The sequence below is a fragment of the Monodon monoceros genome, unplaced genomic scaffold (genome assembly GCF_005190385.1).
Source record: "Monodon monoceros isolate NGI ecotype Baffin Bay Population unplaced genomic scaffold, NGI_Narwhal_1 Super_Scaffold_14, whole genome shotgun sequence".
NCBI lineage: Eukaryota > Metazoa > Chordata > Mammalia > Artiodactyla > Monodontidae > Monodon > Monodon monoceros.
Window position 1 is genome coordinate 36,437,183 of NW_021703770.1, and position 17,231 is coordinate 36,454,413.

Below are 17,231 nucleotides of genomic sequence, written 5' to 3' on the forward strand. Positions count from 1 at the left end.
AGTCATTTAGTCCCTCTGAGTCCGTTTCTTCATCTGAAGAAGAGGAATAATTGCACTTACCTCTTAGGATTGTTGTACAGATCAAACAGACAGTGTCTTCAAAAAGCCTAACCGTGTGTCTGACAACTAGTTCAGTAAGTTAGAACTCGCATTAATGCTGAAGCAACCACAAGGGGGCTCAAATTCCCCACGGCACTGTGGCAAGAGGGGAAGCCCTTCTTGCCTTCGTGAAGACAATCAAATCAACTTGTTAATTCCGAATAGAACCATTCTTATGGAGTATCTACATGGAAGGAGTAAAGCTAGAGCCGATTCTCTTTTGTTGATCCAGTGCAACAGAAGCAAAACTAGCTGGGAGGAGGCAGCACACGTTTTGTTCTACTTCGGTCCAGGCTTCAGTTCCTCACCTCCCCTTTAAGCACCCCCGGTCTTCACTCGAATTCACCCACAATCCATCAGTCTTTTCCTCACCTCTATCCCCAGCAAACTTACTTAGCTTTTCTGAAATTTTACCAAGATTCTTATTGAAAAAGTTAAGGGTCAGGAAAAATCTAAAATTCAAACAAAATCGTTCTATAGGACTTAAAGGGCAAACTCCCTTCCCCTAGACCTTGATCATGATTAAAAACGTATATGTAGAGAGTCTCGTGTCTGTCTAGATGACCCACTGAAAATGGAAATGTTGTTTTAAGATATTTCACAATATGGTTAAAATATACACAAACCATTGGAGAGAATTTAGTTTCTTGTCTTAGAATAAAGAAGAGCTCCTTCTATTTTTAGTTATGTAAGATTATTAGCAACCTTAACATCTAAAATATGCTTTAATCTATAATATCTAAAGAATGAGCTTTTTAAAAAGTTTAAATCCATACAGTATGCTATTGGTAAAGTCTATTTTGCAGGCTAAAAAACAAAAAAGCTGGAGTGGGGTGGACCTAGAGAGACTTTTTTTTAAACCTGTGAAATGTTTTGTAGCCATAGAAATGGTTCTGGAAACCATAAGTTTAAAACTATTCAAAAGCTGGACTTCCTGTTTGCATAATACAAGTACAGAATAATTTGCAAATAGATTCTTTAACAGTGTTTTTGATTATGGAGATAATGGTGTTGAGGGAACAACCCCAGGTCATAGAGGTCTAATATCAACAATAACCCTTTCTCACGGCCAGTCTAGGGCAAATTTGTGAAGTACTATGTTTGTCTTCTTTAGGACTGCTCTCCTTTCTAGTCCTGTAACCGCCAGGCCTATTCCTATTACATAATTTCATCCCTGCCCAGGACTTGCCTTAAAAATATCAACCTGATGAATCACTGATCAGGGTAAATTAGTTTATGTCCAACCTCGTAAAGTAGTCTCTGCATTAGGAAAATATGATTAGCAAGAAGTACCCAACCTCAAAGAATAAATCTCTAATGGTAAAATTTCAGATACCATGGATTTGGGTAGGGAATTATTTGGGTCAGAGAACTTTCTGCAGCATAGGACTAGAGCTAGAAGGATATTAGTATTAATAATTGCCTTCTACTCTATTTCATAAATTTTGGTCAGGAGATCATTTGTGCTACAATTACCAGACACCTGCTTAAAACAAAAAACAAAACAATTTCTAGGCACAATCCCAGAGTCATTAAATCAGAATCTCTTGGAGTGAGGAACTTATACTTCAGAAAGAGAAGACAGATGGGTAAATAAATAAAAGGAGTATTATTATCCCAATATTGGAAAACATCAGATTATACCTTGTGGACAAAGCTAAGGGTTTATATATATATATATATATATATATATATATACATATATATATATATATATATATATATATATATATATATTTTTTTTTTTTTCTGTACACGGGCCTCTCACTGTTGTGGCCTTTCCCGTTGTGGAGCACAGGCTCCGGACACGCAGGCTCAGCGGCTATGGCTCATGGGCCCAGCCGCTCCGCGGCACACGGGATCTTCCCAGACCGGGGCACGAACCCGTGTCCCCTGCATCGGCAGGCGGACTCTCAACCACTGCGCCACCAGGGAAGCCCTAAGGGTTTCCATATTTTAAATGACCTACAAGTATCTACTGTGGCATGTTAGAACAGAATTTTTATTTTAAATTGGTAGCAGTATGTAAAGAAACCCAACTTCATCTATTGCTCTTACCAGGTACTCCGGCTTGGATCCAGAAGTTAATGTCTGTCCCTTCTCCAGCTCTAAAGACCTGTGTGACATTGATGGGCTCCAGCAGGCACATGACCTCCTCCACGATGGCCCTGGCCTTGTCACTGCCAGTGAACTGCAGCCCAGAGGGTAAGAAGGTCCCCAGGTCAGACTCCATCACGAGGCTGTAGTTGGAAATATTTGCCTTAACAAAAGAGAGAAGTGTTTGGGTCATATTTGTTGCTTCTCTGCTTTCTCTTTGGAAGTTATCAAAAAAACAATAACCAAATACTTTATCTCCTCACCAGTTGTTGCCAAAGCACATGTTGCTCTGCTCGACTTAGGATCCAGTCTGCATATTACCTAACAGTTCTGAGATGCAAGATGACTCATCTTGGAATCTGCCGAATTTGAGTTGACTTGGAAGGTTTTTTTTAAAATTCAATGAAAATAAATATAAAACTCCATATAAAAATTACTCAATTATTGCTACTAGCAATAATATTCTTTCAACCAATTTTCTTAAGAGCCTACCTTGCACCAGATACAATTCCTTTTATATGGTGGGGACCTCCGGATAGTATTAGTCGTGCTTAGACAAAAAAAGGTGTAACCTGTGGGCCTATTTCTCTGCACTTCTTCCCCCTAGATGGATATTCTATCTTATCTTAATCGTGAATTCTGTGAAGGCTTAAAGGCATCAAACTGACAGGTTTGTCTTGGGTTTCTGATTCCATTGTTGTTCCATCTGTTGAATCCCCAGGGAGGGAGGTAATAGAACAACACATGAAATGCTGTTCTCTCTGGGGTACAGCTGTAGCATCTAAACCCTGGCAACTCTGCCAGGCCACTAGTGTGTAAACTTCTTCCAGATAAAGTCTGGTAAGAAAGCACACAGTGATTCCACGTAGCCAATATTGTCACAGCAAGAGCTTAGAATATAAGAGCCTCTCACCAGATTGCACAGCTAAATTGCCACACTGCCCTAAGACTTGCAAGTTTAAGGTCCTGCAAACTGGCCTGGCCAGCTATTTCCCAGGACCCATTCACTTCTTCCAGACTGACCATATACTACCTAGGTTGAGTTATTCCCAAGCTGTCATCCTCATTATTCACCTAGTAAAAATCAATAATAATATTTTTACAGTGCTTTCAGAGAGCTTTCGTATTTGCAATCTCCTTTGATCTTCTTCCATAATCCATAAAGTAGACGGAGCAGTTTTATGGTTGATGCTGTTTTATAGAAAAGGAACTGAGGATCAGAGAAGTCAAGTGATTTGCTCAAAGTCACACAGTTGGCAAATGAGAGAGCTGGGTCTGAAATTCTGTGCTTTCCAAAACTCCACCCTGTCACCACTAGCACGGGAGGAAGTAAGTAGTAGGCCATGCTTGTTTTGAATTAGAATGATTTTTCACTTACAACATAACAATTTCAGGGTTGCATAAATTTTTTTCTTCTGTAAAACAGATATGGTTTTACAATGACTTCCTAACTATTGCCATGGAAGGGTACTGCTGTTACAAGGGCAAGAACAGTGCCCTTCGTTTCTGAAGGAGGATGTTGCCAACATTTAAAGGACTGAAGCTCATGGCCCTGGGATATCATTTTCTTGTTGTTGGTGATGATGAGAAGGTTAACAAAGCAGAAGTCTGTTCATATTTCCACTTCTACTTCTAAGGAATTTCTGTCTTCATGGTGATTATCAGAGAAAGACCCAAGGCATTTATGATAAAAAGTACCACCTCTGCTTTCAGCTGTGGCTACTGCATGACGGTAGCATCATTAGAGTTAATAACCTGCAAAATATTTGCATTAATGTCTTACATTCAGGGCCCGTTCAACTAGCACATTGGTGCTACGTGAGCAAGTTGACATGAACTTGGCAGTCCTAACCCGGTCCCCTTATGTGCCCTGCTGCCCCCCACCCCAAATTCTCTCCCTGCCCTGTAAAAATGAGAAAAGAAATAACATAATGTATCTGCAAATAAAAACAGTTGGGTAATGTATGTGAGGATTCCCATATTTCTGGAAGATCCCATCCTTCCAACAAGAAAATTAGGCGATTTGCTCCTAACTATATACAATTTAGTTAAAAGTAAAGCTAGTCAGTAGTTTGGCCATCAGCCTGGTGAGATGGACACAGCCCTGGACCCACTCGACTCCATTCCTGACTCAGCAACTGACATGCTAGGCTGCTGAGGGGATTGACTGGCCTCTCCCTCTGTCCCCAAGTCATGTCACCTTGGCCTCTGGCTTCTCCGTCTGTAGGCTGGGACAAATGCTCTTTTCCAGGCTTGAACAATGAGCCTGGGCATATGGAGCTTTGAGGGTCTTCAAAGAAAAGACATTTGTAGACCAAAAGTGAAAGTGGTGTGCGAGTTGAACTTGTCAGGGCTCCTAACAAAATACGCATTAAAGCCTTCTTGACCCTCTTCAACTGCAAATGAACAGATGTCCCTGGGAGAGGGCACCCCACAGTTTGTGGATGGTACCGTGCAATGCCAGGATGCTAATGGGAATGTTGAGAATAATGTAAATAAAGGAGATTTCAAAGGTGCCAGACGCTGTCTATGTGGCAGCCTTTTTAGCAGATTGATAACAAGTATGCACTCTGGGATTATTCAGACTGGGTTTGCCCGTCAGATTAACCAATCATGGGCTCTGTGACTCTGGGCAGTCTGTGTAACCCCTCAGTTTCTTCTGCCAGGAAATGGGGATAATACTGGTACCCAGTTCATGGAGTTGTAAGAAAGAGTGCAATGTAGACCCCAACGTATAACGAGCACTTGATCAATAGTTACTGGTCCTACCACTAAACATCAGTACCTTTCAGATTTTCAAGGATGGCCTCCATCTAGACCATTCTGTTAGCTGCTTACAATGATAACATGTAGCTTTTTTGCAGTGCTTCCTACATGCCAGACACTGTATGAAAGGCTTTACAGCTTCTCCCACGTAATGCTCCCAATCATTCTATAAGCGCCACATTTCTCATTTCACAGATGAAGCAACTGAGGTTTAGTCAGGTTAACTAACTTTCCCAAGGTTACCTAGCTAGTGAGTGGTTACCAGAATTCAAACCCGGAGGTCTGCCTCCCCAAGCCTGTGTTCTCAACCCCTCCACTGCCCTGTCTGCTGCTGCTTGTTTCCAGCTGTCGGGCCACAAGTCCTCACTTCTAATTCAAAAATACAAAGACTGTAGTGAGACAGATGTATAGAGTTTAAAATATTTCTGCGTGATCGCAATACAAGGTCTGATTGGACAGAATTTATTGTCCCTGCTAACGAAGTAATTTGATTAAGCAAAGAGAAGAATGAAACAAAAACAAAAACAAGGACAACACCCTTGGTCTACCACTTCCTTCCAACTAGGAATAAAAAGTAAAACGACAAAACATCTTTTCAACCCAAATTAGATAGGATATGCAGATCTCAGTAAACCAGAATTCTGGCGTAGGCAGACACAAGTTTGATCTTTATTCATGCAGAATTTTATTAGCTGCGGCTAACGTGATGGCAGCAGTCTATTGTTGTCTATTTATATATAAACATCTCCATATGTTTTCAATAAAGAACTGAGAAAACAAACCACCCACCATACATGACACCGTTTTTTCTCCTCATTTATGGAGTCATTGTCTAATCGTTAGCACATGGCCAAAGAGCTTGGAAAACAAAATGTCTCTGCACAAAGAGACGGGAATGAATAAGTTGGGTCACTGGGCTGTCAGAACTGCTGCTTCTCAGGAATGTGTGGTCACAAACATGTTCCTCACTGTGCCATCAGTCACTGGGGACAGACATAGTGTAGACTTGAAAAGCTGATTATAGCTAGTGAAGGCAGAGCAGAGCCATGCTGGTTTCATTCAACCCACTTCAGCACACAAAACAAGATATCCATCCTCCTGGTTATAGGATGTAGGGAGAAACCTACTTCTAGAGATTGAATGCTTTTTTAACCCTTCACTCTGCTCTCTTCGTAAAGAGAAACATCTCTTTATTAGGAGCCATGGAAACTGTCCTTCATTGCCATGTAACGGACATAACGTGATGCAGAGAAATGCTCCTGGCTATCCTCCAGGTTGGGATTGCTGGATTAGTTAATATCTGCTCAGGGTTGAGGATTCATAACTTTGTCCTGTGCTAGAATCACATCCTATCACCTCTTTTCCTTTTTTCTTTTTTTTTAAGCGTCAGCTTACGCTGCCAAAGAACAATTTGGTAACCATTAGCAATCCTTGGGAGCAACGCAAGATTAGAAAGTAGAACAATGTTTAAAATACGTATTGCATGTTTTCAAACGCTTACTTCCTCATATAAACACAGGGATGATGTCTGTGTTCTTTGCTTTTATAAAAGTCCAGATAATTCTTCTTCGGAAATATAGACCCAAGTTCAACATTTCCTTTCCTCCCAAATGCAGCTTCTTGTTTCAAAGCTTTTATTTTCTGATAACCTAGGTAACCTGTCTTTGGTTTCGAACTAAAATTGGAATCCCCAAAATCAACTGACGAGGAAAAGAGACTCCTAATTATTCGAATTAATCACGTAGCCTCCTCAGTTCAATCTTCAAAGAAGTAAACGGTTCCCGCCCACTCCGCCCCCGACACAGGGCAATCAGTCTCGGTACCATTGTCCCCGCTCCGGTAAATGTTAATATTTTACAGACGATGGTGGTGATGCTATTTGGTCAGGTGGTAGGCTCACAAACGAGCTCTCAAAAGGAAATCATCCTATGAGACCATGCGCTGAGTTGCTATAATCATCTTTTCCAGTGCTGCCAGTGACCCTGGAATTCCCATTTCAAAGGGTGTAACTGGAGCGGGGCTGCTTCACGGAGCTTTAGCTCAAATCCCTATCATGATGGGATACAGGTAAAGAGGTTTCTCCCTGCTGTGCAAAACCAAGAATAGGTTTTACTTTCTGGTCAGGTCTACCCCGAGGTTCAGACTTTTATTTCTGGCAGTCTCCAGCATTCAGTTTTTTTGTGTGTGTGTGGTACGCGGGCCTCTCACTGTTGTGGCCTCTCCCGCTGCAGAGCACAGGCTCCGGACGCACAGACTCAGCGGCCATGGCCCACGGGCCCAGCCGCTCCGCGGCATGTGGGATCCTCCCGGACCGGGACACGAACCCGCGTCCCCTGCATCGGCAGGCGGACTCTCAACCACTGCGCCACCAGGGAAGCCCCAGCATTCAGTTTCGAACAGCCCTGGGGACCCGGGGGAGGGCCAGGAAAGGGATGATGACAAGGTAGAGTGCCATAAGTTATTTTTGTTTGACAGCTAAACTGGCTGTGGCTTGGGGGAACAGGCAGTCTTGGGTAAGTTACATTAGTACGAAAATCACAGACACCTATTGTGGTTTAGTCACCATGCTGCCGGGAGATGGGACAGAATAAATGGCTTCCGGAGATCCCTTTCCAGCCCTATCATTCTCTGCGTGTGCACAGAAGGTTTCTCTTGTGAGACAAACCTGTGTTTTCAGGCAATCCAATTTTCACAGCGTTGTTCGAAGCACTCTAGATCTCAGTGAATTCTCCTCTTGAGCTACTTAAGGTCCGTGGCTAGCCCTTAAACTTATGGAAAACACACGATCCCTCTATAAATGTCACTATGGTAACAACAGTGAGTCAGAAGGCTGAAAATATGGCATAAACCTAGGCTAAAAGAAATAATATACCTAGGCTAAATTTTATTTATATTATACAGGAACTATGACTGTATTTACATTTCTTTTAGGAATAAAAACAATCCAATATCCAGGGTATTTGGTAGACAGACTTAAAAAATGGTTTACATAGCAGCTTGTTGTCAATCTCAGCTTTTAATTTTATTCCTGCATGTTGAAGCAACATAATCAATAGTTGGAATCAGTGGGACTCAAAGTCTCCACAATTAAATTTTGATTCCTTTAACACAATATATTGCCCAAGTGTTTCATGTTACTAGTTTCGTATACATTTCAATAAGCAGTTGTAGAAGAGACATCTCCAACACAGCTGGCTTTGTGAAAGCAGCTGTCTCTGCCTTTATCATTCTCTATCCCTCTCAACCTCCTCCGTCGCATGGTATCCCCCTGTCTCCTCTTGTACTCATCATGCTGCTATCAAAGTGGAAGAACTAAATTGTCTAAAAGAGGATCCCTTCCTTTGTTTGACCTTTCTTCTTTGACACTGTTGCATGCTTAATAAACATAAAGACATGATTCTTGTTTTTGATGGTGGGGTCTTACCAGCCAGGACAGTGCTTTCTGGTTGACTTCTAATCAATCCCCTTCTCTTGACTGGGAAGACTACAGCAGCCTCTTTAAATCCCTAGCCAAGGTTATAACTGAAAGGAGCTCCTCTTCTTATGAGCAGACAGCTTATTTCTTTTAAAAATATAGTACTTATTTTCTCGTCCTGCAAAAATAGGCTACTTTATAATCTGGAACTGAAATATTCACTCAATCCTAGGGCATATCATATTACAACACAATTAATCATTAATTTTCTTTTCTCTATAGCCAGTAGACAGCACTTAGAGCATTTTTGGATTATGACAATATCCTCAAATGCTTTACTTGATCAAGCACTCTTTACTACTATTAGTAAAGACGCTAAACGCAGCTTTAGAAATCATTTTAGTTCCTTAAACGTGCCTTCTTTTCTCTCAAAAGCACAATGGTGGGTCTGAAACCTCATGAAAAACATGAGGAGCTTCAAGGCGCTGGTTCTACTCAAGGCTTCACGCTCTACCTCTCCCCTCGCCTTCCATTCCTAACACGCCACACCCCTACCTGAATAATATACTGCACTGTTGCACTTTATTCTATGTGTCTTTTATACCTACTTTGCTCTTGAAAGAATTCAAGGCTTCCTATAAGATACTAACACCATATTTTAAAAGTATGTAAACTCTTGAGAACCAAGAAAATGCCATGAAGGCAGGGATCAAATCTGTGTGGACCTCTGCCATACCTGTAGCTTAAATAACAAAGCTCAGCACATAGTGGGTACTCAAGAAATATTTGAGGAGAAAGAAAGTCACAGCTGGGAAAATGTGACATGATACCGTAACTGCAACTTGAAGATATAACAGTTCTAGCTCGTGCTACCAAGGTAAGAGGCAAGAATGATGTACTATGAAGCTCTCAGTATCTAGGAAAAGAAAGGATACCACCAGCTCCTTGAAAAAAGCAACAGTTTTTCCAGCATTCCATTCTAAGAGGAATTACCACATGGTTCTTTCTATGAGGAACACTGAACATAATAAAGAACAGAGTCTCCAATAACAGTTTTATAAAAGAGGCAGAAATCTCTTTCCTAACACTATTTCCTAAATATTGATCCTCAATTAAAGCCAAAAGCAAAATATTAAGTCATATTTCAGTACAGATGTTTCTTTAGGAAGTAAACTGTATTTATTTAACAGTTATTGAGACAGAAGCCAAATAGGGGGACCATACATTCCTGTTTGCCCTGGGCAGTCCCAATTTACATCCTTTGTCTTGGTATAATTATTAATGGTGCCTCCTTTTTCTATCCCACTCTCAAATATCAATTGTCTCTCGTAGAATTTTTGTAGAAGTTAGCGAAAAATTCAAGATTGAGATCACTTAGCACTAAATTGTGAATATTTGATGGAGGTGAATTTGTCACTTGCTTACTCCTGCCAATACTTTCTTCCCTTGGCTTCTGGGACCGTCGACTCTCTGGTCTCCTCATGCATCACTGGATATGGCCTCTCATTTGTTGGCTGGTTTTCTCGCTCTCCTGATATTTAGATGTTGGGGTGGTCAAAAACAGTCAAAAGGTTTTTCATTTCTCTATCCTCACCCAAGTACTTCAAATGCCCAAGTACTTGCTCAGTTGAATTTCTAGACAGAATTCTTTTGAATTTCACCAAAAGAATGGAAGAAATGACCTTGGCCAGGTGCTCTCATCCAGCTTCATGGTTTTAAATAAACCTGTATTGTGATGAGCTCCAACTCACATTCTATGCCTCTCTCCTCAAGTTCAGACTCATAATGAACAGCTACTCAGCATCTCTATTTAAAGGTCTAATCATGTATTAGTTTCCTATTGCTGCTGTAACAAATTACCACAAATTTGGTGGCTTAAAACAACATAAATTTATTCTCTTACAGTTCTGGATGTCATAAGTCTGACATGAGTCTTATAGGGCTAAAATCAAGGCGTTGACAGGGCCGGTTCCTTCTGGAGGCTCTAAGGGGGAATCCATTTCCTTGCCATTTCCAGCTTTAGAAGCTTCCTCTATTCTTTGGCTCATGGCTCCTCATCTCATTGCCTTTTCTCCTCCTGCTTCTGTCATCACGTTGCCTTCTTCTGCCTTTGCTGTTCTTGCCTCCCTCTTATAAGGAGGGCCCAACCCAGTAAACAGCAAATCCATTCTTCTAGTTGCTGAGTCTAAACATTTTGACTCCTCTCAAATTCTTGGCTTCTCTCTTGCTTTTACACCCCAAATGCAATCTATCAGCAAATCCTGTTGGCTTTATTTTCAAAATAGACCTATTGTTCAACAACAACTCACCAGCTCCACTATTCTCACCCAGTTCGAGCCACTATTGCCCCTCACCTAGAGTATTGCAATAGCTTCACAACCATTTCAACCCTTGCCACTCTTCAGTGTATTTCCTACACAGAAGCCAGAGTAACCCTGTTAAAAAAAAGTCTAAGTCAAATGATGCTACTCCTCTTCTGGAACTCTGCATGTGGCTTCCAGCTCACACAAGCTAACAGGCAAAGCCCTTTAGCCTACAAGGCCCTAGATGTAGATTGAGCCTGACCTTCCATAACTCCTCTGACCTCATCTCCTACTACTCTCCACTTCACTTTCATTGTTTCGGCCACCTTCAGTTCCTCAATAATGCTTGGGTTCTGAAGCTCATGAACTTGTTCCTTCCTCTGATTGTTACCCCGTTCCTCTGGATATTTCTCACCTCCTTTTGGGCTCTGCTGAATGTCCTCTTCTTGGGGAAGTCTTCCTGCCCACCTTATATAAAAGAAGACCTCCCCTAACACTCCTGATAACACTCCCTAACCCCCTGATTATGCTTTCCTTTTCTCCTTTGTGTCAACAATGAATGTTTATCTTTATTGTCTGTCTCTTCTTAGAATAGTGTTTGGTCCCTGATGGCAGAGACTTCTCTGCTGTGTTTACTACTTGTGATCGATTGTTTAATGGCTATAAATCCTTCCCTTCCCTGTATATATTCCCTTTTCCAACGTGAATTTGCCACTCCTTTCATCAAGAGGTGCAATCTCTTTCCCCACCCTCTGAATGTAGGCCAGCCCTGTGCCTTTATTTGACCAACAGACTCTGGCAGAAGCGACCATTCGCAACTTCAGAGCACGAACCAAAAGAAGCCTTACAGCTGCCACCTTGACCTTCTGCTGCCCTAAGACTGACATGTAAAGAAGCCTGCGCTAGTTGAGGCACCACATGGGGAAAGCAGCCCAGATGACAGTCTGCCCCAGCTTCCATAAGTTGGGCCATCTTTGACCATCCATCCCAGCCAAGCTGTCACATGACCTCAGTGACCAGAAAAAATGCAGGATACTCAGTTAAATTTGAAGTTTAGCTAAACAATAAACATGTTTTTAGTATAAGTATGGCCTATGTGATATTTGGAAGCATCTAGGCTCCCTAATGACAGGGAACACCCTGAAACAACACCAAGAATATGTAACAGGGCTCAATAAATATTTGTTGAATGAGTGAATATTCTATATTATTGATTCAAAGAAGATTCATATGTTTATGTATAATTTGGATATGTGGGCAAGTTGGAATTTTATAATTAAAAAAATTAAAGAGTCTGGTTGTAATCTTGCCCATGTGTTAAATCATCCCTCCTCTGCTGACATGGGTTTAGGAGAATATCTATGAGCAGAGCCAAAAACATTCTCAAGAAGCACCTTAGGATCTGATGAAATGCCCAAGGACTTGCTCAGTTGAATTTCTAGACAGAATTCTTTTGAATTTCACCAAAAGAATGGAAGAAATGACCTTGGCCAGGAAGAATCTGGGGGCAAGAGTTACTAGTTATTTGGTGTTATGATTAAAGTGGCCTCACGTTGTCTATAGAATATTGAATTGAACCTCCCAGAAGGCTGAACAAAACCATTCCAATCAACTGACTTATTGAATGGAATGGTGGTGCATCCAATCCTCTTAGGGGCTACACTGGCCATGGGGGAAGGAGAGGAGAGATGGAGACTGAATCAGGAGTAGGGAGAGAACAGCCCAGAGATAGTAACTCCCAATGAGTCTCATGAGGATGGGATGGAGGACACCTGTGGAGAATGTTAACCCTGGGAACCAGAGGATCTTATATACCCTGGAGAGCAAAAATAGCAATCCCAGTGTTGAAAGCACAGAAGCTGAGCTTCCACTGGACGGGAGGCAGAGGTGTCGAGAGAAGGAAAGTAGTATTGTCGATATAGATGGAACATTTCTACGGAGAAAAATCCATGACCATGGCTATCTTTAGACCTCTCCCCTAAACTCTAGTCTTTCTTTCTTTCTTTTTTTTTTTTTTAAACCAAGCTGTGTACTTGACCTCTCGACGTGGATGCCCAATATCTCAAACTTGACATGTCCAAAACTGAGCTCCTGACCCCCTCCTCACACCCCTCTACCCAACTCCTCCCATTCGACTTGCTCAGGCCTCAAACTGTGGGGTCACACTTGACTCTTTTCTTTCTCTCACACTGTATATACAATCCATCATCAGATCCTCTTGGCTCTTTCCTTAACATATATCCGGAGGCTGACAACTTTTCATCCACTGCTACCATCCTGGCACAAGTTACCATAATCTCTCACCTGGATTATTCAGCCTTGTTCGGTTCTAGTCCTCCTTCAGTCTATTCTCAAACCGGTTTCCAGAGCAATCCTTTTAGACTATTAATTCAGATCAGGTTAGTTCTCTGCTCAAAAGCCTCCAAGAGTTCTAATCTCACTCAGAGAATATGGCTCATGAGACCTGACATGATCTGGGCTCCTCTGTCCTGCTACTATCCCTTCCCTGCACCAGTTCAGGTACTCTGGCTTCCTCGCTGTTCCCAGAATGTCCCCTACACTCCATCAGCACCTTCCCTAGAATGTTCTCTTCCAGATACCCACAGAGCTACTTCTTTATCTTCTGCAGACTTTTACTCAAACCCTTCTGCAGTGAAGTCTTTTTTGCCCCCCGCCAACAAAAATTCAAACACTCCCTCCACATATACCCTATCTGTGTCCCCTGTCTTGTTTTTCTCTTCAGCTGTTCTCATATCATTTTATTTATTTATCCACATCATCAGCCTTGATGCACAAGAATGGAAGTAAGAGGAGGGCAGAGTTTAAAACAGTGCCTGGAACTTAGAAGGCTCTCAACAAACATGTGCTGAGTGAATGAATAAATACGTGTATGTATGTGTTTAAACACATATGTGTGTACGTATGCATGTGTAAACCCTGTAAGCACACCTCTAGATGCTATTTTGGGTGACGGTGGTGGTGAAGATAACAACGATGAGATGGTTGCTAGTGCTGGTGGTAAAAGGCAACATCAGTTTTTCAGAATATGTCTTTTTTTTAAAAAAATCTTCTCAAGAAAGCATAAGTTTCAACAACTAAAGGTGAAAGCTGAATCTTTAGTGTATATTTTATAAAGCTCTTCAAATATACAAGTTTTTGCAACATCCGTTATATGTGCTAAAAATAAATCCTTCCTAGAAGGCTGTATAAAGTGATAGCAATCAAAAATGCCCTTCAGTTACCTAAATACAAGTGAAACTTCTAAAATTCCTTCAATAGTGAAATACTAAGATACTCTTATTCTCAAAGCTGTGTGGCAAAAGGAATCTCCTTTTCAGGTGAAAACAGCGCTGGAAGACATCCTTATGTAGCATCCCTATGTCATGGTCATTTCACTATCAGAGATGAGAAACCCTAATATGCAAGATTTGCCGAAATAAAATGGTGACCATTAACAGGAGAAGAAAGGATGAGCAATTAACAACTGAACTGCCAAGGGGTCATATACATCGATTTTTTCAAATATTAAATAATTTTGAAAAGAAACCTTAAGGTTTGTTACGCTAGAGTTAGTACAACGTGAGGCAAGTAAGACGTGGTGTCATCACTAAGACTTAATTACAGAAACTAATATATGCATCCTGGGACTACTTAGAGCTTTAACAATGGCTTTGCATACTTTGTAAGCGTTAAAGCATTCAGACAAAATGAAGGAAAAATAATAAACAAATGAGGCAATTTAGCTTTGAGAAGAGTTAAGGTAATTTAATAGGTATAGTTTAGATAAAAAGAGGCTAAGGAATTAGAGCAGTTACAGAAAAAAATCCAAATAGGTATGTATATTGAGATAGGGGAGGTGGAGAAAAACAATTTCCCTCATCTGAGAATATTAGTAAGCAACAGCAGTAATCACCTAAAGGTAGAAGAGGAAAATCACTACAGTAGAAAATAGCATCAAACACGTTGGAAATAATGACCATTCTGAAAAGCCACCTGAGGACCACTTAGGGGAGACCAAACACTAGAAATGCTTGAGGCAAGTTGAACATAAACCGTTAGTCAGGCACACAGACCTCACCCCACATTTCTCTTTGGTTATCTGCAATCTTCATCAAGGGTATCATTAGTGTTTGAAGGAGATACAAGTGATTAGGGTAATAATCCTTACGGGGTCATCTGTCTCAGAGTGGAGTGGATGCTACGATTCCCACTTCAATGGTGATTGCCACTGGGAAGTTAGAGGAGGTGATGCACAGATGCTAATATCACTTGATACCCTTCTCGGCCATTAGGTGAAAAATATTAGGCAAGCTACCCTGGGCCTCAGTTTATTCATTTGTAAGGTGGGGATAGTAATAGTTATTTTGCCAGTTTATTCAAAGCAGGAGTTCTTAACTGGGCACCCCTTGGCGGTTCATAAATTTGGAGGCAGTCGGTGAACTTGAGTGGGAAAAAATTACATCTTTACTTTCAATGTCCTCTAACCGAAATTTAGAATTTCCTTCAATTATGGATGTAAGTAACAAACCACAGTAGTATTAGCAGAACCTGTCACTTTGTCACCAATAGAAATCACAGATATTTTCATATCATATTAGACTTATTGTAGAAATCTCAAAATAATCTTTATGTTCATCACTACTCTGAAATTACAGTAACAGATAATACTGCAAGATCTTATTATTTTATGCATTTAGAAAACATACCAATACCATGTATTTATTTTAAAAAATTTGATAACTGCATTTTAATAGAATTCATATCCTTGTAATAGTATGCATTTTATTTTATGCATTCAAAAATATTATTTGAGAAGATGTCCATAGGCTTTACCAGACTGCCAAAGTGGTGCGTGGAACAAAACAATGGTCATGAACCTCTGTTGGGTAAGTGGTAGCTTCACCATTAAGGTGATGATGGTGACGATGATCATGATGATGGTGATCATTCCTCCTGTTATTATTATTATTAAACTCACTAGAATTCGTTTGCCCTGGAAATCTGGATTGCAGTCTTGGTTCTGTAACATAACAGCTGAATGAATTTGGCAGGCCATTTTTAATCTCCCTGAGTTTTGTATCCTCTTCAACAAAGACCAATTTAACAGGGCTTTTCAGAGGATCATGTGAATTTATTACGTGTATTCAAAGGTATATTGTATACCAAACTATTCGGTTCTCTTGAGACTTTTTACTATTAGTGTCACCAACAAGAGTGCCTAATAAGTAACACAGCCATATAAATGATCATCCGAACCAATGAGAGCTTTGACAGTGAAAGATCAATAATTATGGCAGGACAATGGGTGGAAACTGGACTATCTAAGGTAAATCAGGAACCAAGAAGCTACTTAAATACTACTTTTCTGATTTTTTTTGTATCTCCTATTTCTGCCACTATAAAATTCAACAGATAAACACCAAATTTCCTTGATTATAAGAATCACATTTTTCTCCTATTTTAGCATTTTGGTAGTTGGAATGCACCTTGTTATTGATACATTCCAGAAGACACTTGCCAAATTCCAGGCAAAGAAACAAATCGTGCCATATATTAGTTGTCACTGTTTGCCTGTGTACAAACGTCTTCATACACAAATGGTCTCCGGGATTTCATTTTACACTTTGGTTAAGTTATTTGCATTAGTGTCGATATAGATCACTAACTTTTAAATGTGAGCCCCTAATTTTGATTAAAATTCTTTATAAGTTTCTATGTACACAGAAGACTGATTTTCACGTGTGAGGCAAAGCAATGAAGGGCAGTAGAAGTCGCCAGATGCTCAGACTAGACCCTAGAGTGTTCAGGGTTAGTGAAGACGGGTGTCACCAAACACGCCTCTACTCAGGTACTGAACAATTTGTCGAAAGCGTCCTTAGAATTTCAAAAGAAGCTGTATGACTTTTAGAAATATTAAAATTCTTTTAAAAGGAGAAAACCCCCAAAACTTAGCCCAACTGGAAATACAGAGGAAAGTCTGTATTCAATATGCCTCATAATCATACTGGCAACCCTGAAGGTGCATCCTTAGCGACTCGTCAAAATAAGGAGCACAGGTTACACAAAGCAGCCTCTCACCCCGACATGAGGCCTCACTGCTCAGGACCAAAAGGTATCCAGCGCCATCTTTAGACTCGGAGAGACTTTGACTCTGACTACAAAAGTGTGAGCTATTGTACGTTGTTGTCAGTTTTTTAAAACTGTACATTTAATGTAGTCCTATTTTTCCTGAAAAGCTTTATTATTCCTAACTGCACTCCTTAAAACTGATAATCCTTAAATCAAAGAAATAGAGAACTGAATCTCTTCCAACCAATCCCACGAAGTCCCTCCTTAGTTTCCTCTCCTCTCTCTCAGGCTCCACCATTATTTTATAGCTTAAATCTGAGAATACAATATTTGACATTCTGTTGTTCTAGCTGAAGAGGTGTGAATGGCTGAGTTTTTGTTTTTGGAAACGTAAAAGGACATTTCTTCCACCACTATTCGTACATCAACTGCTCGAGCCATGTTTAAGAAGAGAGAGGAATAGTCCAGACTCTCACAGCTGC

At 40.7% G+C, this 17,231-nt stretch overlaps 1 protein-coding gene across 2 annotated transcripts in view; it reads right to left on the bottom strand.

The window, feature by feature from the left end:
* The window catches only part of CPQ (carboxypeptidase Q), a 479,409-nt gene that overhangs the window by 75,207 nt on the left and 386,971 nt on the right, over positions 1-17,231 (bottom strand). For both annotated transcript variants that reach the window (XR_003793513.1, XM_029222597.1), the window contains one exon: positions 2,158-2,359. Coding sequence is in view for 1 of the 2 variants with exons in the window: in XM_029222597.1 (XP_029078430.1) it covers positions 2,158-2,359 (202 nt within the window). In the remaining variant the exon portion in view is untranslated. The remainder of the gene's footprint in view (positions 1-2,157; positions 2,360-17,231) is intronic.